At 31.5% G+C, this 25,632-nt stretch overlaps 1 protein-coding gene across 1 annotated transcript in view; it reads left to right on the top strand.

Moving 5' to 3' along the window:
- Positions 1-9,106: 9,106 nt before the first annotated feature.
- LOC150109365 (motile sperm domain-containing protein 2-like) overlaps positions 9,107-25,632 on the top strand; it is a 39,543-nt gene continuing 23,017 nt past the window's right edge. Inside the window, exons 1-2 of the mRNA XM_090407726.1 lie at positions 9,107-9,224; positions 22,571-22,717. Coding sequence (XP_090263852.1) covers positions 9,131-9,224; positions 22,571-22,717 — 241 coding nt within the window. The 5' untranslated portion in view covers positions 9,107-9,130. The remainder of the gene's footprint in view (positions 9,225-22,570; positions 22,718-25,632) is intronic.

Here is a 25,632-nt window from a genome sequence, read left to right as displayed (position 1 = left end):
TATACAGACCATCCACGGATACTGATTCTCTTCTGCTGGGAGTCCAGCAACAATTTTTGGTTTCAAACCGCTAATACCTAAGGAAAAATCAGATTTAAAAATTCAAGAAAACTTAGGCAAAAAATTATCATTCAATAAATAGGTGAATTAAATGAAAGAATTATTCGATTTATTTATAGATATTTAAATTAATAGTCATAAATTGTCATACATAATTAGCTTATTTGACCAAGTGGACCGAGGAATTGTGGTTTAAAATGTCACTGTAGGTATGGTTGTGTTTAGGTAATAGATATTTCACAACCTGGTGTTAAACTTCGACTGAGCTTGTTTTGAGACCTAGGGCAGCTATAAAAAAATTCCATAACAGAAAACGAGCGATTATATAACTACCGAACGCCCTAATGAACATTACATTTCTAACCTTCTTCACATAAAAATTTTTGAGATTAAGATTATTACTAAGATATAAATTTTTTTATTGTTGTTAGCATATTAAGGTATAACATTTGAACCTAATAATTTATTTAGTTTAAGACAATGCTCAACAAAGAATATCAACACATTATATTACCTAGTTCTTCATTCCCATTTTCCAATGACACCTGTAAATAAAACGCTTCAATATATAAATAAATATAAGTACCTATATTTTTTTATTTTATATAATAGATTAAAACAGAACTCATGAGAAATCAAAATGAAAACGTACAAATTCTTTCAGAAAAGAAAATTCAAATTTTTAGTCAGTAGGAAGAATATATTTATATGTATATATATATATATATATATATATTTTTTTTTTTTGTTTGTTTGTTTCATTAGAAAAGTATATAGTTATATTTCTGTTTTCAACACGATACTGTTTTAGCATATACGTGATTGCTTTTGGCACAAACTTTTACATACACGCGTTTCTTCACATAATAATTTAATCTTTTCCCTGCTGCAATTTCTACTTTTTTTCCCCTTCCGAAAATTGTTTCACCTGAAGGGACAGTAAATAACATTTCAGTGGTAGTTTAATATAATGGTCATCTTATTCGCTGGCTTGCAAAAGAAAGAAATATTTTCATTATTCAAATGACATCTTTTCCGAGATACGAAAATTTGGTAAGAAGATCCCAGCGAATTACAAACATGTGGTGCTTCATTGATGCATTCCCAGAACATTGCTACGAATCATTTTAAGCGTTGGGATGTTTTTAATTAACTCGCTGATTACAGACTTAATGGGATTTTTCTCAGACAATATGATGATATTTTTAGTTATTTCTCGCTAAAACAGCTCTTCTCATTTTATTGAGTTAGTTATTGTTTTTTTTTTTTTTTTTTTGCTTTTCCCTTTCCCCAGGCTAAACATAGCACCTAATTTCAGTTCACAGAAGTAACAGCTGACGCTCATTAATACGTAAGATTCAACCAAAAGTTCCGCTTTCCATAATATCATCACGAAATAAAGTTTGGGAAACAATATTTGTTCTTAATTAATGTTTCTGATAAAAATATGAAGTATGTTCTCCTTAAACTTATTATAGCACTTTATTTATCTGTGATAACATTCTTAATCATTTCTTTGCCTTCAATCTGATGCGTGCATTTTTCTCTATAAATCAAATATATCTGAATTCATGCCAACCTAAACATTTCTTCAATTGCATTTTATTAATCAAATACTTACTAGTTGATGTAATTGAGGATAGATGGCGCAACCACACACACAACCTACTCAAACCACACGTAATTTCACTAAATATTTTATCCATAAAGACAACTTTGAAACAATACTCTATGAAAACGAAAGAAATATATATATATATATATATATATATATATATATATATATATATATATACATATATATATATATATATATATATATATATATATATATATATATATACACATAAAAATTCTAACATCGTTTCAAATATGATTCATATATAACAAAATGACGATATAAAAGAATGTAAAAACACGCATAAAATAAACTACACGGCAAAGAAAATATATGTAGCTAATATGTATTTACAGCTAATACATAAAAGTTGAAAGCGAATAACTGAAATAGTGATATAAATTACTAAATAAATCATCAAAGTAATATAATTAAAAATATAAAAAATGATACATAACATTGTTTCGAACAAGAAGTCTAAAAACAGAGATATTTCATTGAAATAAACAAAACTTAAAGAAAAATGTTTATTTAAAGTTCGTTTTTTTTTAAGTTACCTTTATAAGATTCCCATACTTTTTTTATAATAACATAAAAATCCATAGCATGAATCTTTTTATATATTTATTTCATCTATAGTACTTATATTTATTTATAATTAACTTTGTTTCTTCTACGATATTAATATTTTTACAATTACGTTTATTCTATTTACAGAATTATTATGATTTTTTTAAAATTACCTTTGTTTCATCTATAGTATTAATATAAACAAAACAAGCAGCAGCTAAGAGCAAAGTTCCAAAATGTAAACTTTGCATCGTTCTAAATGAGTGAATAATTTATGTCTTTTTACGTAGGCAGCATCGTTTTTATAGGAACATATTCTGATGGTACCGTCTTGTCGTTGCAGAAATAAGGTCGTTATATCAGTTCACGGGACCCTAAGGGCTATTAGGAGCACTAGTTCACGTCTCTGCGTGCAGCGAATGTTGATGGTAGTAGATTTGTGATACCATCACAATTTATTCTCCACAGTAATTTCCTTTAATCCTAAATTTCAACTAAATACACATTTTATGGAATGAGTTGTATAAAGAAGGAAATACCACTATGATAGAAAGAGAGTATTTGTGTATTCTCCTTCGTACAATATGTTCAGAGATTTTTTAAAATTTTATTTCAAAGGCATTTTCAATTTTTTTTTTCTCTTCATTTAACATTTCAAGCTTTTCCTAGGTCATACTGTAGAGACATATCTCACGAAACATGCCTTCCACACACACACACACAACACACATGATGAATGCTGAGAAAGTAGTTGAGGTTGATTGCAATTTAAAACAACTACTTTGCTGACATTGACATCATTGTCAAAAATAATGCTATTATTACAACTAATCCTATAGCATTACGTCGATTTTCAGATTATATTTCCATTCTCAACAATTAAAACAATAATGTCAGATAAGTAGCTCAATACTTGAATCACTTTTCTTTGCACATGAGATGTGTGTATCATGATATTTCACTTTGTTTTTAGAGATGCAATTACCGAAATGTTGAACAATGTTATCCACAGTGTCTGCGGCTATTTATTTATTTTTTCTCTCTCTCCTTTATAACAATGTTTTCCGTTTTGTGGAAAATAAAACAAATAATAAACAAGAGTATTGCAAATTTGACCGACAAAATGATGATATCTGTAGAGAATGTTTATGGGGAAAGTTCTTTCTGCAATCCACTCTTCCATTTTAGTCATATAAGGGTGAATTTTATAAGATGATTTTAATAACGTAAGAAACGACTATATTCAATACATCGGCGGACATCGGTTGAAAAACGTATGCAGAAAAATCAATCAACGGATTTTTTTTCAGAGGACCATAACACACACACAGACACACACACACACACACACACACACACACACACACACACACACACACACACACACACACACACACACACACACACACACACACACACACACACACACACACACACACACACACACACACACACACACACACACACACACACGTCATGAAATCAATTGAAGAATGTGGTCTGTAGGAATATCTTCGGAGAACATCTCCTCCCTCTTCCAAACCTAGTTTATTTTAGTCTGATTACGTGAATTTCTCAGAGATCCTCATTATTATAAGAAATAACTTTATTCTAAATTTATCAAAATCAACCAAATGGTTCCAGCGTTTTAGTTTTTCAACTTACTTTAGTTATTATTAGTATAATTATAATCACTAATTGGACTTAATATTTCAAATTTGGAAATAGATATCTACTTGAATCTCTATTTAGTAAAAATGGTACATCGATAATATTCAACTCAGAACCAAAATTAAAGCAGGCTGAGGTTGAGTCCTAATGAGAATTATACAAAGAATAGTCAGTGACTCCTTACAGATTGTTTTTTCCTATTGGGCTTTGGGCTTTTTATTTGTTGAACCCACACATGAAAAGTCACAGGACATTTAACACTACAGTTCCATGTGTGGGCAAGTGATTAAGGAGAATTGTAGCCTGTTAATATGTTTCTAAAAGAAACATATTAACAGGCTCGGGAGGTTGCACTCATAGGGAAAATCAGTATGTGGGAGATTGTTCCAAAGAATACACGTGGATAGTATGAAGGAAGCTAATGAAAAGTTAATTTCGTGTGTTCGAAGCTGGATAGCATATGGCTGTTAGCCAGTGGTCTAGTTCTTCTATGGTTAAAAGAAGGTGGTAGCAGCCAATTTAGAGGAGTAATGCCCATGAAAGTATCCTATAGAATAGGTACAGCGCTGAAACAGAGCGCCTATGAAACAGAGTGACTGAAGGAAGCCAGTGAAGGTAAAGGGTTATCTATTAAGCGGATTTCCCTGTTCCGAATATCATCAAGCATTCTTAGAGAGGTCTTGGGTGCTCTACCCCAAATGTGGGAACAGTACTACAAAGTTGGACAGATTTCAGACATAAAGTATTAGGAGTTGAGAGGAAGAAAAGTAATGTTTAGAAAAGTAACGGAAAAGAACACCAAGCTTTTTACAGGTTAAGGTAGTTATGTGAATAATATGTTTGTACCAGGATAAACTGGATGTTACAGTGAACCCAAGAAGAGAACGCTAATCTTGAAAGGAAGCTGGAACATTATCAAAAATAAGAGGTGATGAGGTAGGATTTTTCTTGCGGGTAATTAGGCAAGCTTGAGTTTTTTTGTTTTTTTTTTTGGCATTGAAATTTACTAAACTGTCTTCACTCCATTTCGGGATGCTGAAGAGGAAAGCGCTCAAGTCACTGGTTATGGAAGATCTTGAGGCATCTAACATTAGGGTACTACAGGGTTCATCGAATGAGGAATGAACAGTACTGTCATCGGCGAAGCTGTGAATAGGATTTGAAGGAAGAGAAAGAAGGACATTGATGTAAAGGAGGAAGAGCGCAGAACCCCAAGGCACTTCAAAATTGATGGGGACATCGGATGAGAGGAATCCATCCTCTGTGACAATAATGAAGAAAGGAAGCTGGCGATCCACTCATAAATGCCTTAATCGAAAGCATTAGATCTATTTAAAACGATTTCATTTTATACAATTAAATGTAAAAAAAAAATCATTTAAAATATCTTTTTAAATCTTTTATAAATACTTTAAAATGTATTTAAACTAACCATAAAATGTGAAACACACACACACACACATACACACACACACGTGTGTGTGTGTGTTTCTGTTTCAGATTTTAATCGCATTGTAAATCGATAATAGAGTCCTACATTATGTTGAATTTTAGAACTATTGGCAAGTAAAAAGGCCTTGAATGTATTATTCTTTATTTTATAGGGTAAGAGGAAAATTAGTACTTCTCAAAGTAAAGTCTTCTGTTCCTCAAGTCAAAAGCCTTTAAGATTGAATAAGATTGATTAACTTTCGTTTAAAAGAAATACAAAAGGTTACTTCTCTACTCTGGGATTCTTACTCAGAATTTCCTACCAGGAAGTTTATTCGCTCTTTTTTGTGCATAAAATTACGAGACACTCGTATTTCATTTTGTTCTTTTGATTTTTGTTTACAGAATAAAATCGTATGTTCTACGTTATTTCGTAAAAAAAAAAGTAATTATAATAAATATATATTTTGAAGTGTGTCGTTGGTCGTGTATTGAAATTGCGCTTTACATGAATCCAAAGCTTTTACTAAACTTTTACCGATAAGGTTTTCACGGCTGCACGCATCATTTTCGTTTCTTAATCGTCCGCGTAGCAATGGAAGTCTAATCGGAAAAGATTTTATCAAAGCATTGGATCCATTTAAAAGGCCTTCATCTTTATGCTGTTTAAATGAAAATAAAAATATCATTTAAAATATGTTTTTTTTTTTATCTTTTAGAAATTCATTTTTAAATAAACATAAACTTGAATGTAAAAGTAGATTTAAAAAAGCAAAAATAATTTTTTAAAATAATCAAATTTTATTGCTTTGTTCTCCACTCTCATTTCAACCAATACCACCTTTTTACTTATCAGAATGTATTTCGCTTACAACACGCACAAAATGTTATTAAAATGCTTATCAGTGAAAGCCTAAATTATTGTTACGTATGCAATCAAACCTACGGTGTTGGAATATATATTATGATATGGAAGTAAATACTTTCATTTTAAACAAAAATTAAAATTATATCGTACTGAAAAAATATTTTTAAGAAAATTTTATAGAAATATCGGTTTCTGTTTTAAAGTTTTTGTGAGAACGATGATGTACACGAACATAGCATAAATTAAATATTTCATTTTGAAGAGTCGGTATTTAAAACAAAAGTCACAGTTTGAAGAATGGCAATTATCTGGGAAGTATTATTGTTATAAAATCAACGGCATCTTATACAAAGCTGATGATTGATTGTCTCAAGCAAAATTAACCATTTAACTATCTATCTGGTTAATGCAATAATGATAATACAATAATAAAATGGTTAATACAATAATACGATTCTAGTACGGTCTGATTTAGTTTGTTAATAAAAAATAAATTAATGTGCAATAATGTTTTAAAAAAAACATTTATTAGTCTTCTATAGGAAAAAAAATGTATAACCACATAAAATTTGAATTAGTATATTTCCATCAGATTTATTTTTGCCAACAGTTGGCCTATATGTTGATATTGTCGGATGCAAAAAAGCTACAGCAATATCACGAATTAGACAGCACATCTCTTATAATAATACCAAATTGCATATTTAATATTCATGTCTGTTAATTGAAATGCTGGCCATATCGTTTTTAATTTCGACTTTGGTGCTTAGATTTCAAGAGTTGTTAAAGATATTAAAAACAAACATTTTTGAAATCAGCATAATCACGGCATTAAAAGTTATACAGAGTTAACTGATTCTTGATGAGATATTTCTGGAAACTCCGACCGATTTGTTCAGCGATATGTGAAATGCATCCCTTTCTTCGCAGCGTGTGTACTGAGTTGCGTTCCACTATCTCAATGCTATTCTGTCTGCTAATGACGTTCTCGGGATCCAAACTTTAATTATACATGCATGCATCGAAAGACAGCTACTAGTGAAGCAGTATGAAACTGGAGAAAGAGAGAGAGAGAGAGAGAGAGAGAGAGAAGCAGTAGAATATTCTGTTATGAGCATTTCGCTGATGGCTAAATTATTAAGATGGTCTATTACTTTAAGTGTGTAAAGATGCAAATTATCAGAACTTTTGGAGCCTCTTGAAAGAGAATTGATATCAGTTCATATTTAGGAAAATTTGCTACAGTTGAGTAAAATCCCATCAGCAATATTGATTTATTTCGTTTCGAAAATATCTAAATTTAGTTCACGATTAAATGAGTAATAGCCAGGCGATATTACTCAAACGCACTGTACAATTTTTATTTATTTACATTGTCGTATCGTAATTCTGTAATTATTTAAAATATTACAATATTACTTTGTCGTATTGTCGTAACCAGCTATGCTTATTTTATTTCATTTTTATTTTAAATATTTATTAATGTCCAAAGTAATACCTGAAATTCTGTTTTTTCCTTCTGTATTCAATCATAAAAATATTCTAATTTTTTTATACATTTATTATTCTACTCTATGTTTTATTTATCTTGAAATAAATTATATTTAGATAACTTTAACGTATAAATGTGATTAACAATCGAAATCCTGTTTGTGTGTAAAGTCTTCCATTCTATCTGCCGGATATTATTATGTTGAATATAAGTAAGCTGTTATTGCATTTATTTGTAGAGCATAAATCTGATTTAAGTGCAAATAGCATTATTTGCACTTATTCAGATGACTATTAGCTGACTATTGTTTGAGATATTTCTGAGGTGTGTTCACGATAAGTTATCCTGATCGTAATTTGTTTACATATTAATAAATGTGTAATCCTAACGATGATATCGGCTTAAACATCTTCAAATAATCTTTATTTTCAAGATTTGGACCACAGCTAGTGGATAATTGTGATACTGGATTAAAAGAAGTTGCTCTAAAATTATAAGAAAAAACTTGAAGCACGAAAAAACGTTAGTATTCATTATTTTATTATTTAATATTGTTGTACTATAAAAAATTAAATAGTTATTGAGGATTGAGAGGATTGAGATTCAGACTTCTAATAGTTGAAATGAAATGCTAACTTCCATGGCGTCAGCGAGCTGCATAAACCAGGATAATCATACATCCGGGTTACTTTAATGATCAATAAGCGCCATCTAGCTTATTTAAGCATTTCATTTATATCTGTTTATTTTTTAAAAGCGTATATGGCTTGATATGTGTTTATTTAGAATATCATATCCAAACTTATTTTAATAATTTATTTTTACGAAGAATTTCATTTTAATGAATAAAAATACTGTTGTTACATTTACTCTTTTCTTTAATGCTATTAGATTTTAATTTAATTAAATTTTAATTAATGCGAATAGGGTCAATAGCAACAGAAAATCATTTTATTTTCTGGTCTTTGATGTCTTAGGCCAACTGTGACAAATCTAAAAAACCAAAAGTGAATTTTTTCTTTTGCTATTTTTTTTTCCGCTCTGATTGCAAAACGAAAGTAAAAAAAAAAAAAAAAAGAACTACGAAGCAGCTTCTTGAAAGTAGAACAAACCCCGAAGGTATAGTCTCACTAGGTGGTCATTGAAAACTAAACCGGAAATCCTAACTTTCACCTCATGTGACTACCTGTGCGGCTGTGTGTGTGTGTGTGTGTGTGTGTGTGTGTTTCTAATGACGTAAACAAGTTTCCTGTCCAAAAGGTATTCGACACGTTAGATTGGGGGAAAATTTCGTCACTTGAATTATCAAAATCACGTGTTCCTAATGACCTTGAACACAGGTGAAATGGTGAAAGCGAAATGCTACGAGCTAGAAGTGCTTCAAACCTCAACCGAATCGGTGCCGTGTGGACTTTATGGAATGTCTGTCCCAGTTCATAAACTACCTGTTGATCAGCATTCGCTGGAGCAACTGCGCGATCAGTTCCTTAGTCAGCCGGAAGATGTAATTAAAGGTAAGAACTGCTTTGAAACTAACTTACAATCCCATTTCTTGTATCTAAAGAGATGTATTAATCAGTTTCATGTATGCAAGGTGTTCAGTGAAGCTCAAAGAAGTAAATGATGATTTTTTTTCCCATTAATGTGAGCTATGAGAATGAGCAAAAAATTGCGTTAACGTGTAGGCAGCTGAGTTGGATCTAATTTGCGTTTGCTTTCTTTATCTAACATTGGCTCAGTATATCTCTTATTTAGTTGTGAACTACAGCGCTGAGATATCATTTAAATAACAAACTAAGAGTAAGCAAGAGTTCAATGAATTTAGAATATTTATAATTCTATAACATTTTTGTAAATTAAAACAATTATACTAAAAGTTGAGGAAACGTTAATAATTTCGAAAATATATTTCCGTAAAATTCAAAAATCCACATTTACACATTTTTGTTTTTAAAATATAATAATAAATTTTATTTTCTTCTACATTAATTGATCGGTTATTTTGAATTGTATATACATATTGTATTGTACTGTACTGTATATTGTATAAGTGGGTGCTAATTGTGTGTGTATTTGCCTATTGTACTGCTTCTCATGGCTTTAGATTTAGCTTGTAAGGTATGTTTTCTAAATATTGAAAAAAAAAAAAAACTTAGTTGACTGTAATGTGTTTCTAAATTTCTGAAAACCTGCTTAATTGGCTCTAAAGTGTTTCTAGGTAGTTATCTTTAATGCAGTGAGTTTCTAAAATATATGGCATACGTAAAATTAATACTTAAAATTAAATCATCATTAGTAGAATTATAAGCAAGTTATCCATCTTTTTATTCTGCATGTCTGTTTATGTGTTCTCTCTTCTATCATCTATGTGGATGATGATGAGGCCGAATAAACTCTTTCCACTTCTGTCTGTCCCGGGAGAGTCCGAACAATTCTGTCCAGTTTGGTGTCGCTTGTTGTGATTTGGTTTTCAGGTCCTCTTTTATTTTGTCTATCCATCTAATTCTGGACGGTCCTTTGGATCTTTAACCTTTTATCGTTGTATTCAGGGCTTTAGATGGTAGTCTTTCTGTTCCCATTCTGGTCACATGGCCAAACCATCGCAGTCTTCTTTCTTGGATTTTGTCTATTATTGTTATTTCTTATTTTAGTCGTTTCCTTATGTCTTCGTTTCTTAGTCGATCCAGCAGAGATACTCCAAGTAATCTTCTTAGCCAACCCATTTCAGTAAACTAATAATTTTTTCTCTTCAGCCTTTTTGAGATTTCAGCATTCACTTCCATAGAGGAGTATTGGGAGGACCATTTATTCATAGATTCTTACTTTTGTTACTTGTTTGATGTCTCTTGACTTCCATATTTTATTAAGTCGTCCAAACGTTTGGGATGCTTGACTGATTCGTCTGTTTATATCTTTTATAATTTCACCATTGTACTCAATAACTCCTCCAAGGTAGGTGAAGTTTTCTACCTGCTCTAGATTCTTACTATCTATCAATTTCAATTTTCAGATTGTTGCTTCTTTTTCCTATTAATTTTTGTTTTGTCTATATTTATGTTTAATCCAGATTTTATACACTCCTTTATTTTATCAGAAATTTGCTGTAGATTTTCTTCTGTGCTTGCAAGTAATGAATGTCGTCTGCAAATTTTAAATTTGTTACATTTTCCCCATATATTTTGATTCCGGAGTCTTCATTGTTTAAGGCCTTATTGGTTGCTTCTTCCAGTGTAAGATTGAACAGGTCTGGTGACAGATTGCATCCCTGTCTTACTCCGCTCTCTGTGTGGAACTAGTTGGTTAAGGTGTCCTCCATTCGTATTGCACTTTCAGATTTCTCATACAGATTCTTTATTATTCTTATGGTTTTGTTGGGAATTCAAAATTCTTCCATGGTTTTCCATAGTTCTCTTCTACGGATTGAATCAAATGTCTGACTAAAGTCTATGAAATTCATGTAGCAACTTTGGTTGTACTCTAATGTCTTTTCTATTAGCTGTCTTAAGGTGAATAGTTGATCAATTGTGCTTCATCCTGGTCTGAAACCTACTTGTTCTTCTCCTAGTGCAGTTCTATATATGGCTTAATTTGCTTTTGGAGTACTTTCGTAAAAACCTTACTTGGAATACTGAGGAGGCTAATGCCTCCGTAATTATTATTGTAATCTATTTTATCTCCTTTTTAATATATAGGAGTTATGACTGATTTGGTCCAATCAGTAGGCACTGCTTCGTTTTTGTAGATCCTTTCAAATAATGTTTTTAATGGTTCTAAAAGATGTTCCTTTTCTGCTTTTAAGAATTCTGCATGTATTTGATCAATGCCAGGTGCTTTCCTAGTTTTGAGTTTTTCTATGCTGTGTGCAATTATTTCTCTGGTAAAGATATTTGTTTCCTCTTCCATTTCAGTGGCTGGAATCGTAATATCCTGGGAGCTGCTTTTATTGTATAAATATTTGAACTATTCTTCCCATCTGTCCATTCTTTTTGTTTTTCTTTCAATTAGTTGTCCCTTTGTTTTTGATCATTATAATTTTTGTTGTCCGTGTCTTACTAATTTGGTCTATTTGTTTATATAATCCATGAAGGTTATTTTCTTTTGATAGCTTTTCTGCTATTTTGCATTTTTCTTCTAACCAGTTATTCCTGTCTCTTTTAATTAGTTTTCTAATTTCTCTGGGTAATCTATTATATTCATTTCTGTTATAGTTCTGTTTTAGTTTCATGCTTTTCCTTTGATCGCTTAACCTTTTTTACTTCATTCGAGATCCAATCCTTTTTATTTTCTCTTTCTGTGTAACTTATTGTTTTTTCTACCGAATTTAATATTTAATATTACTTCCTTTAATTTGGACCAATGTTCTTCGATGTTTTTATTTTGTTTTGGTAGTTCCTTCAGATTTTTATCTAGTTATAGTTGATATTTTCGTAGAATATTGTTCTCTTGTAGTTTTTTTTTTTGCATTCAGTCCCCTTTTGACTCTAAAAGTACTTCCAGATTTTAACTTTATTCTTAGGTTTGCTAATACTAGCTTGTGGTCTGATCCACAATCTGCAGAGAAGGATCTGCAATTTAGAATACTTGATTTCCATCTTTGGTTTACAATAATATAGTCTATCATATTCTTGGTTTGTCTGTCTGGTGATATCCATGTCCATTTTCTTTGAGGTTTTGGATGTTTAAAGAGAGTGTTGGTTATTGTTGGTCTATTATTTGAGCAGAAGTTTAACAGTCTTTTGCTATTCATTGCTTTCTCCATACCCGAACTTTCCGATTACTATTGGCCAGGTATCCCAGTCTTTGCCTACTTTTGCGTTTAAATCCCCCATTACAATTAGGAGATAATGACTTGATGTCTGCTGTATTGCTTTTTGCAAATCTATATAGAACTCCTCAATGTCTTCTTCTGATGATGTCGAAGTTGATGAGTATACTTGAAAAATTGTCAGTGATCCGATTGGTGTTTTAAATCTTGCTTTATTTATCCTAGGTGAGATAGGATTGTAAGACAATAGAGTGTTTTGAGCCTTTGGTTTTAATATAAGTGCTACTCCTTCTTGGTGTTTGAAGTTAAGCCTGACGTTTAACCCTGCCTGAAGTTAAGATTTTGAACTGTCCATGGTGGAATTCTCCTTTTCCAGTCCATCTGGTTTCGCAGAGTCCAATCATTTCCCATCGGTAGTTGTCTAATTCATGCAGTAGTATTTCCAATGCTCCTTCCTGGTGAAGAGTTCTTACATTCCATGTTCCTATGCTTGTTATGTTTTTCTGTCTATTAGGTGATGTTTTGTTCCAATAGCATATTTTTTGCCTTCACTATCTTGGTTATCTAATAGTGGCCGCGACCCTTGTTTGACCTCTCTCAGGGGTTCACATTGGTGAGTGCGGGTTATGTGTTCGAATGACTTTTTTTCCTATTTTTAAAAAAGAAAAAAAAAGTAAATCACTAACAGTATATGCACAGATATATTTATATACACATTTGAATTAATGAATAAAAATAATGGTATATGATCAGATTGAAGTCAATTTTATTTCTTTTTTCTTTTCTTGTAATTTTTGTTCTTCAGTAAAATATATTTTATCTTTACGGAAAAGAAATTTCTTTATGTTCAAATTTCTAGCCAAAATTAACTTTATAGTCTCTTGGTTAATAATATGTTCATCTGTTATCATTTTGACAGGTGCAATCATATTATATTCTACCAGACATTTGAACTTTTTTTTTATTCAAAACCTTTTCATGTAGTTCCACATCCAGATCACTTGATTTCTGGTTTAAGAGAAACACTTCAAAAAAAAAAAAAAAAAAAATGAACATCGCTTCCTCTCTTCTAAAAGACAGATTACGTTTCAATAATTTAGACTTCGCATTTGTAACAGATCCTTCTCAAAAAGACAGGATTAGGATTAGGATTTGTAACAGACGATATTAAATCGTCTGCTACATAAAAAAAAATTCAAATAGCAAAATATTTATTTAATATTGGACGAAGTGCATTATTCTGCAAAACAATTAAAAAAAAATGAAGAAAAATTTCAGTAAATATAAAATTTATAAGAATTTATTATAAATATCATTGTAAAATACTTTAAAAAAAAAGAGTGTGAAAAATATATTTCAATATACAATTAAGCTTTGTATTATAAATAAACTAGCTAGTGAACAATTTATTTATTTATATTTTAATTTTAATTTTTAAGAATTATTATTTTTCCGATATGGACGAAGTTATAGTCCGAGCATTTCTGGTTATAATCAGTAACATATTCGGAAAGAGGAGGTTACCAACTTTCTAACCCCAATCACGTCATATACTGAAGAAATTCCCATACTGATATCTTTGATCCATTTCGTTATATCCCTCGCACTTACAGCTAAACATAAAAGATACCTGCAGGCTAGTCTCCAAAATAACTGAAAAGTAAAATATGAGTTAACATTAAAACACAACTGAAACAAAAAGTAAAAAATCGAAATTTTTAATTTGTTCTATGAGGAAACTAAGTCTTCCTTACCTCCAAACTGCGAAACCATTTTATTTTTTATTTTTTATTTTTATTATTATTCATTATATCTCCCCTACAATGCCGTTACGTATTAATGAAACTAGCTTCATTGTATAGGCTAAAAGACAGTTTCCGGCTAAATGCAATTCCTTCCTCGTTTTTTTCTTAGCGTTCCATTTATTGATATTCGTACGACAATTTTGATAAATAACTATCTATTTGGTCGAAATATTCCATCCTACTTTGTCCGTGATAATATGTATACCTAGCTTATTATTTTAGATTAAGTATATCTTCTCGCCAAGTTGATCAAAGTTAAATCTCTTAATAAGAACAACCCGATATAGATTTTATAAAAGGATATATTATAAGAAATTTAATTTCTGTATTTTCAAACAATCCAACAATAACAATAAAAACTCTGTCTGGTGAAGAACAAATGTGGTATTCCATCCCTAGGAAAACATGTATATCATCTTTTTTTTTTCTGTTGAAGCAAAGTCATACATTTAATTTAGTAAATTATGGTATTCTACAACAGGTATGTTCAACATAAGGCCGAGAAGGAATATTGCCGAAAATCGATTTAAAATCTACCAATATAAAATCAAACTGTCAACGACATGAGCGCGCACAGTCACGCATTCAAACATCCATAGCTACGAAATGTATGCGTCCAAAACTCAGTTATGGGTTGTCATGACATTTGACCTTAGGCTGGAAAGAACCGGAGGATGCAAGCAACCTTTATATAGGCTTACTCCTTTATAAGAGGTATAATATATGAGATACTCCTTTATAAAGGAAACCTCCTTATATATCAAGAATTCTTGAAACTGCTTCAACCAAAAATTTATTCATCATACACCTAAATATTATTGCTGAAACTGACTGCAATACAAGATCCATATTTTACCATGATTCTGTCCTAAACACACACACACACACACACACACACACACTGGCCTTGCAATTAATTTGCAAGTCGTAGACACGTTTAACTGAGGCTAAAAATTCAGCTTTCTTGTAAATAGATGATGTGCAATTCCTTTCTGTCATAAATCTTTCAGTATTCCTTTTCTGCTAAAGCAATGCAACGTATTTTGGGTCTGTATTTTGAAAACATTGCAAGTACCTCATGATTATTTGAATTTCGGATGCACCGCTACTATTTGATCATCTTTTGAAAATTGCGTAAACATTTCAGTGTTTCATCGACAAGGTGATTTCACCGTGCTCATTTTTTTTAAAAAAAACGTCTACTGATATCTGTACGATTACTGATGAAGGACCAATTAGTATGAGTTGATGCAAGTGCGTAAATCCTAAGTAATGGTATTACCAAACTATTGGACACATAATCTATTTAATTTTGCAGCCACTAGGCCTTGTTTATTTTTCCCAGATGATTGATCCAAACATCAAGATCAAATTCGTAACAAAATTCAAAATCCCTGTAGTTGTTTCTTCCCGAAGGATCTCCCACAGCTTTGTCCGTCGTTTTGTTTTTATACAATTGGACTCATGACTATCAACTATTCTTACAGTCTATTTATTCTCCGAGGTGTTCAGAAAAGTTACTATTCCTATTTACCATTGCCTGTTTGGTTCAAATGTCCTATTCTTTAAAAAGCTGACTAATGCTCCGATCATGGCTGTTGAGTTCATGTATTTCTGCCCAGTTTGTCTCTTTCCATCCCTCCACCTCTCCATGAAATTAGCTAATGGCCTTCATTGAAAAGTCCTGATGAAGGTTCTTCGCGTTCTAGCCAGGATTTGAGTCCGGGTCTTTTCTCCCAAAGAGCATCGTCGAAATCAATTTTAATAGTTGGAGCATAAAAGATAATAATCATTCTAATATGGTGGGAGGAAAAAAGTATTTTATCTACAAATGTCCAGCGAATATGAATGTCTACTCCTCTCGCGTGATTACTCCCAAACGTCTAGTAAGATTTCTATTTATAACCTTCATTTTTGCACACTCTTTAATTTATTCCCATTTGGTGAAATAATGGGCTTAGAGAAAAGTACTTATGATATTAATAAACTAAAATAAAGTAAAGTAACATTATTTAATTAAAGGCCAAACTAAATAATCTACCCCTAAACAAATTCGTATTTAATCTTTCTTATGCATGTTTCTTATATAAGGTTTACGGAAAATATAATACAGTGCCTTACATTAAACTATTTTTATATAATACAGTGCCTTACATTAAACCTTTTAATAGTACCTTAGCGGTGATTTTTTAAACTTTTTAATTTTCATTTATTCTCATTTTTTGAAAATGAATTGCTTATATAGATAAGTTAGATATTAGTAAAATTTAAATAATAAATTGAAGTAACATTAACATTAATTACAGAGAATCACATCTCTGCATATTTTGACAACGCTTATATATATATATATAAATCTTACATGAAATCATAAAAATTGTCTTTGTTATAGAAGACTATAAAAAACACTATTTGGTGTATTAAATGAAATATTATTTTTGAATTTTAACTTTAGAGATATATTAATTATAAAGTTATTTTAGTAGTAGTAATATTTATTTTATCTTTCTATATTATTAATTTTTAATTTAAAAAAGTTTTGGTTTTAATTTTTTAGGAAAAAATGCTTTTTTTCATAACACTTTCACAGCAGGCTGTCTGGACTTATGATGCACAAGTACAACCTGATACACAACCCGCAGTGAATGTGTTGAGTGCATTTTATTACCGATTGCCACCGTCATCGTTGTTAACATCATATGATTCTGTTGGTTTTTGATATTGCTTTAAAGTTACTCAGCCAATAGATGTATTCATTCGAAACATCACGAGCAGCTGTGACCCTTACTAAACAGCTGTGACGTACTGTTTTATAGCGGACGCTTACTCTATTAGAATCGACGGTCTGATCTCTTCCGTGCCTCCAGCTGAGTGAGTGTATAGAAGTATGTCACTCTTAACCCACTATTCAGGGTTTCATTTGGAAAAATGCATGCTTTCAAATAGTCGAGGAGCAACTTATCACGTGATCAGCTTTGCGTTTACTAGGCCTGCTGACCTGAAACTTGACTTTTTCAAAAGAAATGTACATTGCGCGTTAATGTACATTTTCTTATTTCTACTTTCACATATTCTTTGGCTAAATTCGACCCAATGAACCAATTAAGTGGAATAATTTTTGTTTATTTTTAAAGCATTGATAGGAACTATAAAATGGAATAAACAGGTTCAACTTCATTAATTATTTTTATAATAGTAGGAAACAATAAAGGGAACTATATCGTCTGCAATAATGTCTTTATTAGGTCTATTTAAATTGATAATCAGTTATTGACAATGATTTATATATCTAAATAAGACCGTTATTTGTAATAAAACTGGATGTAGACTGTCTTTTGATCACGCTTTTGTCCCGCAATTCAAAAGGGAGAAAGAACTTTGTGTCTAACAATTTCCCTTAGGGACTTGCATTTTTTTTTTTTTTTCACTTCGCTTTCTTCTTTTATGATCTTCACTTTCACTTCAACAACTTTTACTCGGCATTGACCTCTTTTGAAATTACAGGATGTGTTGCGAGTGGCTATTTTCTTTTGTTAGAAGTTGAGTAACCTCCACGGAGACAGAATAACATCGATCAAGGTCGTTGACTGTCCGATTCTCAAGGTCTTTTCGCATTCTCTCCAGGAAAAATAGCAAGGAGATGGTCTGATGAATTTTATCGCAATTTATTAGAGTTTCGTATTCTGTCATCGTTATCCTGTTCAATGTTTATTGGAATTTTATATTTATCAACTAGATCAGAGATTTTCTTCAGAATACGAGAAAAAAAAAGTGCAATTGCTGCACATGTATATATATACATGTGCAGCAATTCAAGATTGGAACCATCATAAGAGGCAAATGGAAAAGAAGAAGTTGAACTGGCAGAAGAACCAAAGCAGTAACGTAATGGTGGTTAATGAAATGAAAAAAGACAAACAATAGTACAGATTCTCCTAAATAACCATTACAAGATATTTTGCTCTGGAAATAACAACCAGGGGAAAGGAGGATTAGCTATAATATTAAACACTAAATATGAGGATAATCTTCTTGAATGGTAGGAAATATCGTGTAGAGTGATGTGGGCAAATATTAGACTGGGAAATTGGACAATGAGACTTATTTGCTCATGGTCCCACACTACTGAAAAGACAGCTGAAAGATAGCCGGGCTTTCTTGGAGATTTAAACAGCAGAGCAAGAAGTGATCATCAAACATACAAATATTTGCGGATAATTTTGAGAAAAGAGAAAAGTTAATAATAATAGTAAGTACACGCTGGATTTTTGTTCTGGACACGGAGTAGTTATTACTAACACCATGCGCCAACATACAAATGTGCACAAATTCACATGGGGAGAAGACACAGGAAACAAGAAATATCTCATTGACTATGCGATATCTTCAAGATGTTCCAAAAGAAAAGTAATCAACATTTCCATTTTTTTTAGCTGCTTTCAGAGGGGAACTATGAACTCAAATATACAAATGTTATTCATGATAAAATGAAAGAGTTTGAAGAAAAGAAGCAAAGGTTAGAGACTCATTGGAAAATTCCGAATAAAACATCGATTGATTCAGCGAGGGATGAGTGTGCGGAAGATGTCTGAAAAGAGAGAAAAATCAAAACTCCTTGTAATTCAGAAAATTAAAGGGCAGTCCTGGAACAGAAGAAAACATTTCGAAAGTTCCTACCAAGTGAATCAGCTTGTGGTCTTAGAGAATACAGAGGAAATGTACGAAAGCAAAGCAATGTGTAAATACAGCTAAACAAAGGTCATGGGAAGACTAGTAAGGATATAGAAGATTAATATGAGGAAGGCAACAAAATGTCCTGGAGGCTTTTAAAAAGTGTGCAAATAGGAAAGAGTATGGCAAACTAAATTGGAGATGATAAAAGTGATAAGAAAACTGAACATAAAGAAGTTCTATGTTTAGAGTAATTACTTTGAAAGGTTGCTGAATGAAACAGTGACAGAAGAGTGGTAGAAAATATTCAAGAGGAATGCAGTCAGGAATACATATCAATAGTAGAGGATGAAAAAGTCAATAAAACCCTAAAATGTTGAAAGGCAGCATAGTAGACGATATTCGACTAGAAATGCTCAAATATGGAGATATAAAACCTTTACTGTGGCTACAGTCCCTAATTCAGATGACCTAGTTATAGGACCCAATTCTAGATGATTATTGGACTATATTTCTTATAGAATTATCTGTGAAAAAGGAAAATAAAATTGCATGCGAGAATTGCAAAGCAATTACCTAGCTGATTGTTCATAATAAGATTTAAGCAAACATAATTGAGAAGAGGCTAAGAAAAATCGTGGAACGGAAACGAACTTGGTTTAGGCCAAATGTAGGTTGTTCAGTAACATATTTTAAGACAAATAGTTTATAAATCATGGGAATTTAACAAGGATGTGTATTTGAGTTTTGTAGAACTGGAAAAGGTATGCGACAAGGTGTCGAGAGGAAAGCTGTTAAAAATGCTACAGCTGTATGGTATAAATGGGACATTGTATTGTCATTTACTCTGACTGTTTGACTTAAAGGAGATACAGGAAGAAAATTGATGTAAAATGTGGTGTGAATCAGGGGTGCACATTATCTCTGCTGTTATTTATTATCTATGTGGATCGCATTATGAAGAAAAACGGTATTAAACCTAATATTAAAACTAATATTAACCTGTAAAATGTATTTTGTTAAATACATGATTTGTTTAACAACAGGAGTACTACAAAACTTTTGAAGTGACCCTTGTTTATTCTGGACCACCAAATGTGTAGCATCATTTATAAGGCGAATCCCTAAAATGCACTGAAGGATAAGTAGCCTATTAATTATGGACTACAGAAATCCAGTTGGCATTGCAATGAATTGTCGATAGCTACTAATTAGAAGACTTTAAATTTTTAAACCTTGAACTGGCATTTACAATCAATAAAGTTTGAATTTTTAAGTTGTGATTTTTTTTCTCCCACAACTTTTCTCAGCTATTTACTTTCAATGGGAATAAAATAGGCGTTTCTATTTTCAAGATTAATATATGGAGAAGAATATTCACACTTCAAATGAGCAAGTAATTTGTTATTTTTTTTATGTTGAATTATGACAGAAACAATTAAGGCTGTGTAGTATGAAGCTATTATATTTTCTGCTAATGAGAGTGGATAATTCTGCTTCAATAGGGATTCAAACCAGATGTTTTCAATCCAAAGGCATCGTTGATACCAGCTGAACTATGGAGACTCCATTACTGGAAAATATCAGTGTATTTGTTCATTAGCTAAAGTCTCGAAATTCTTTCGTGAATAAATTTTAATAATTATTGAGCTACAACATAATACACTATTGATGAGGGGGGGGAAGAAGTATTGCAAAACGAACTAATAACTATTCAGTTATGTTAATTATTGACAAATAAGATGAGCATTCATATGGCAGTCAAATTTCAAACACCAATGAAAGAATCTCTCTCTCTCTCTCAACCTAATGCCTGTTTCCAATGTACTCCCGTCTCATCTACTTGATACACAGCATTACACCTTATTAAAAAATAACTAATCATTATCATTACTGTTCTATATATAAAAAAAACCAAGTTTATAAAATTACTTGGTATCCTTAATATATATATATATATATATATTTTTAATACACTCCGAGCTCTCCCCGCTTGTTTACTTGTTCACGGTGACCAATACAATGATTAAATAAAGATATACCATTGGTTTCATCTTCTACTTGAGTTTGTAGAATTCGTACTGGAATTGTATTTATTATTATTATTTTATAATAGTAGGTATTTTATGCTGATCTGTCCACATGGTTGCATTTCGGTTATGCATATCCGTATAAATTAGGAATCGACTGCTCGTTGTTTAAATGTGACTTTTAGGTCCATTTTATATGGCCTGTTTTGGATCGGTTGAAGAAACTCAGATTACAGTTGTACATTATAATTTCCAAACGCATCCTTCTCCTGTTCCCAACACCTCATAGTTAGTCTTTCGGTTCCTGAATCGTATTATATTACTCTTGGTATAAATGAAAATTTCACATCTTAGAAATATTTTTAATTGCCTTCCGTCTAGAAAAAAATGTTTACAAAAAATGTTTACGTAATATAGTATTTTATTTATCTAAATGAAACAAAAAAAAATCCATTACATGCTATGCCTGTTCTTATAAAGATGTATAAATAAGCTTAATGCATGGAAATTAAGTCTCATATTTCGAATACGAATAATCAGGACTAATTCTGTTTTAATTTACATTACATAAACGCATATTTATGTAAATAATGAGTTCGTACCCGTTGATAAAGTGCTGAGAAGAATAACGTTGATTGATTTGTGCATCGTGATAATACTCCAAACATCACATTTCTTTTATATAATAGACAGCTATATGTATATGCCACTTTATTTTGAAGAAAGAATATTCAAAAAGCTTAACTAAAAGGATTAAATGAAAAGATAAAGGGAGAATATAAAAATTCGTATTTATTATCCAATAATTCAAACGAAAGTTTGCAAAGTGGAATTAATGTGGCAAAATGTGTCCAAAACCATGTTTATGCTTGTAATAGGTTTCCGTTGCTCGAAAATTATAAGGCTGTTGTCTTAAAACGAAGAGATTGTTAAAGGTGGGGGTGCCATTACTTGCTCTTTTTCTTTTTTGTTCTTTTCTTACCCACCAAAAATTGGAACAGTTCTTCTTTCATATGTTACTCAATGTTACTCCTGAGAATTTTACATTCGGAGTAAAATGGAGGTAGTTTGTACTGAGTGGATATTGAAGCTTTTTCTTTTTCTTTTCTTTTTTTTATAGAAAATTTGTTATATAGAGATTTCCTACATGGCTTATGATTCCTTTGAGAATTTTATCCCAGTTGACTTTCCCATCTGCAGACGCTACTATTCATCTTATCGCTGAACCAATTGGGTAGTTTATATATTTTATATAAAGAAAACCTAAGCCGATATCTCCTAAAAATTTCATTTAATATGAGAAAAATAAATTAATGAAAATACTGAAAAAAAACAAGAAGTCAGGAAGTTAGTTGCAATTTAGAAGCACCTGCTAACAACTATTTTTAATGGTTAAGAAAGAAACTTTTCCTCTGAAATACCAGCAATAGAATAACAGAGGTAACAACATTTTAAACTAATAAAAACACTCATAAAAATGCCAACCACCTCTGAAGTGCACCAACCTTTATTTATTTTTTACATGAGTTGAAAAAAAATTTTAACTAAAAAAGTGTTATGTTCAAAAATGTATTCTTTCTCTCCAACAGAACAATATTTTCCCTCTGACGTGGATCTCGTGAGATCCGATGACTGGTTTACCTCTCGGTTTCTCCTCCATTGTGATCATGACGTGGGGAAAGCCCTAAGTATGATGAAAGATTCACTGAAATTCCGGAAGAATTACGAGATCAATGGTTTGTATTTCATTACCACAAACAACAGATAATTAGCTAAAATAATTTAGTTTTATTTATTATCATCATCATCATTATTATTACGTGTCATCTCTAAGGGATCCAAAGAACTCCCCTCCACCCATCAGTACATTATTACATACATCGCAAAGAAAGATTAGTACTTTGTTCGAAAACCTTTCCGAATTATAAAAGAAATGTTGGCATGATTCCACGAAAATATCAGGACGCTGTCAGGGATTAAAGTTATAAGCAATTATCTGAAAACACTTTCCTGTTTTTTCACTATACATTGTTGAATTCTGAGACCATTCAGCTAGTTGTCATAATAACGTGTGAGATTTTTATCAAAACAGGTGCGTTTTTAAATCCGTAAATGACGGGGAAAATCCCTTAAACCGGCAAGAAACAAAATCCTTACAAGGATTTGTCATTTACTTTGTGAAATTTACATGTCCGTCAGATGGCGTACCTCCAAGTTCTACTTGAACATATTACGAACACGTAAAATGATCTTAAATAATTAATAAATTAATTAATCTTAAATAAATTATTTTTTTATAAACAATGAAGAAAGTTATACATTAAAGATTAAAAAGATATTTAAAATATAATATTCAAAAACCTGAAATTGAGATGAATATGAAGATATATCCGAACGTACATATTCAGAAATATCATCTATCTGAACATTAACTGCTATCTTAATCCACAAAAAAAAGTGAGAAAACAAAGTCCAGTTTTGGGAAAAAGAAGGAAAGAATATTTGAAGCAGGTATTTAGCACTCAGGAACTATGTTAGCATACCTGACGTAAGATGGCGCTACGTATATATTAAAAACATTGTAAAAAAAAGAAACTTTAATTAGTGTAAAAATTAATTTTTTTCTTAACAATAAAGAAAATTATAATTTAAAGATTATAAAGTAAAATATTCAAAAATCTAAATGATAAAATGTAGTTTATTAATACACCTGCTGTTACCCTCCTGCCATGATCAGAGCTTTAATAGCTCAATAACACCTTATCCCTACACTGTCCTCTACAGATAACGGGGAAGATGAAAAGCATTCTTGCTTCGCCCCTTCAAGCCAGTCCTTATTATAAGTACTATAACATTGAATAATATAATTCATCATAAATTGAAGTAATTTTAACATTTAAGTAAATAGTGGACCAACAGTAGTAGGAAATCAAAGGATGTTGCCATTATGATAAAATAATTATTTTAAATTCGACTTCAAATGGAAATTGTTATCCTTGTAGCAGGTGATAATAATCTGCTTTATAGTAGCAATTGATATCGTCGTGATCGTGATTTCAGGTTTTCTTCATGACATTTAATTGTGAAAATATTTATAATCAATCCCACTCGCCAAACTGAAGATAACATTGAATATATAATTAAAAGAAACACACGTATTAACCACAGTGAAAATTATTTAATTGTAAATATTTCATCCTAAGTATCTTAGGACATCATCAGTACAGTAGTTTAAAACAATAATAGGAATAACATACAGTTAGGGCGCATGATTACAATAGAATCTCATCAAAAAAAAAAAAAACTAATTATTTAACACAATTTTGCATGACAATTTCCCATACTTTAAGAATAGTAAGAACGTCGTTGCGGTTTAAGTTTGGTCTGTGTAGTAGGGCTTCAGAACTTTCTTTGTATACACGTTCATGTTTATATAAAGATCTATGTAAAAGTTTAGACTTTTCCCAATGGATCCTATGGTTTGGATTTTCAATTCCGTGTTGAGAGAGGCCAGATTTTTGCGGTTTAAAAAGACGAATGTGGTCTTGATGTTCCGAGATGTGTTTCTGAACAGACCTACCTGTCTGTCCAAAGTAAGACAATTTGCATGAGCATGGAATTTCATAAACGCCAGGCAACATCAAAGGCGAGAGTTTGTCCTTAGGAGAAGGTAACAAGTTGTAAATTTGGTTGATAGGTTTGTAAGAAGTGGCAAAATTGTATTTCTTCATAATTTTAGAAAGACGTTCGGAGATGCCTTTGACGTGAGGTATGGGAATCCTATGGACTTCTTCCTGTCTGGTTTGATGTGTGGAGAAGTGACTGATGATGTTTTGAGTTGTTTTCGGATATATCCATTTAGGATGGCTGTATTTTTGATTACTTTTAATTCCTGGTTTAAAGATTCTTCAGAGGAGCAGAATTTGTGTGGTCTGGAAACTAGTGATTTAATAATGCCAGATTTCTGAGATGGATGATGAGCGGAAGAATTGTGAATGTAGCGACCTAAGAATGTAGGCTTGCGAAAGATAGACGTGGCGATGGAACCGTCTTCTTTTCTTTGGATATGTAAATCCAAAAAGGAGATATCCTGCGGAGATTCTTTTTCTAACGTAAAGTTGATGCGATGATGAAGGTTAATTTTATCTAGAAACAGTTGTAATTCATGTTCGGGTGATCCCAGAATGCAAATACGTCGTCGACATATCTTAACCACATTTTTGGTTTGGGTTCAAAATTGAATATTTTTTTCTTCAAGGTATTCTCGAAACAAGTTTGCTAAGTTTGGTGATAAAGAAGATCCCATTGCTGTTCCTTCTTCTTGCTTGTAAATTTGACCTTTCCAGGTGAAGTAACCTGATGCAATAACAAACTTGAACAATTCAACTATATCAGAAATTTTTGCGTTAGTAATTCTATTGTTTCTTTATGGGGAATGTTTGTGAAGAGGGAGACAATGTCGAAGCTGATTAATTCTGAAGCCCTACTACACAGACCAAACTTAAACCGTAACGACGTTCTTACTATTCCTAAAGTATGGGAAATTGTCATACAAAATTGTGTTAAATAATTAGTTTTTTTTTTTTTTTTTTTGTAACACGTTTCGCACGTTTAATGAGATTCTATTGTAATCATGCGCCCTAACTGTATG

The sequence above is a fragment of the Typopeltis vanoorti genome, chromosome 2, assembly GCF_054136105.1.
Source record: "Typopeltis vanoorti isolate ZY-2024b chromosome 2, IOZ_Tvanoo_1.0, whole genome shotgun sequence".
NCBI lineage: Eukaryota > Metazoa > Arthropoda > Arachnida > Uropygi > Thelyphonidae > Typopeltis > Typopeltis vanoorti.
The sequence above is the reverse complement of the archived record's forward strand: the minus strand, read 5'-3'. Positions and strand labels throughout refer to the sequence as shown.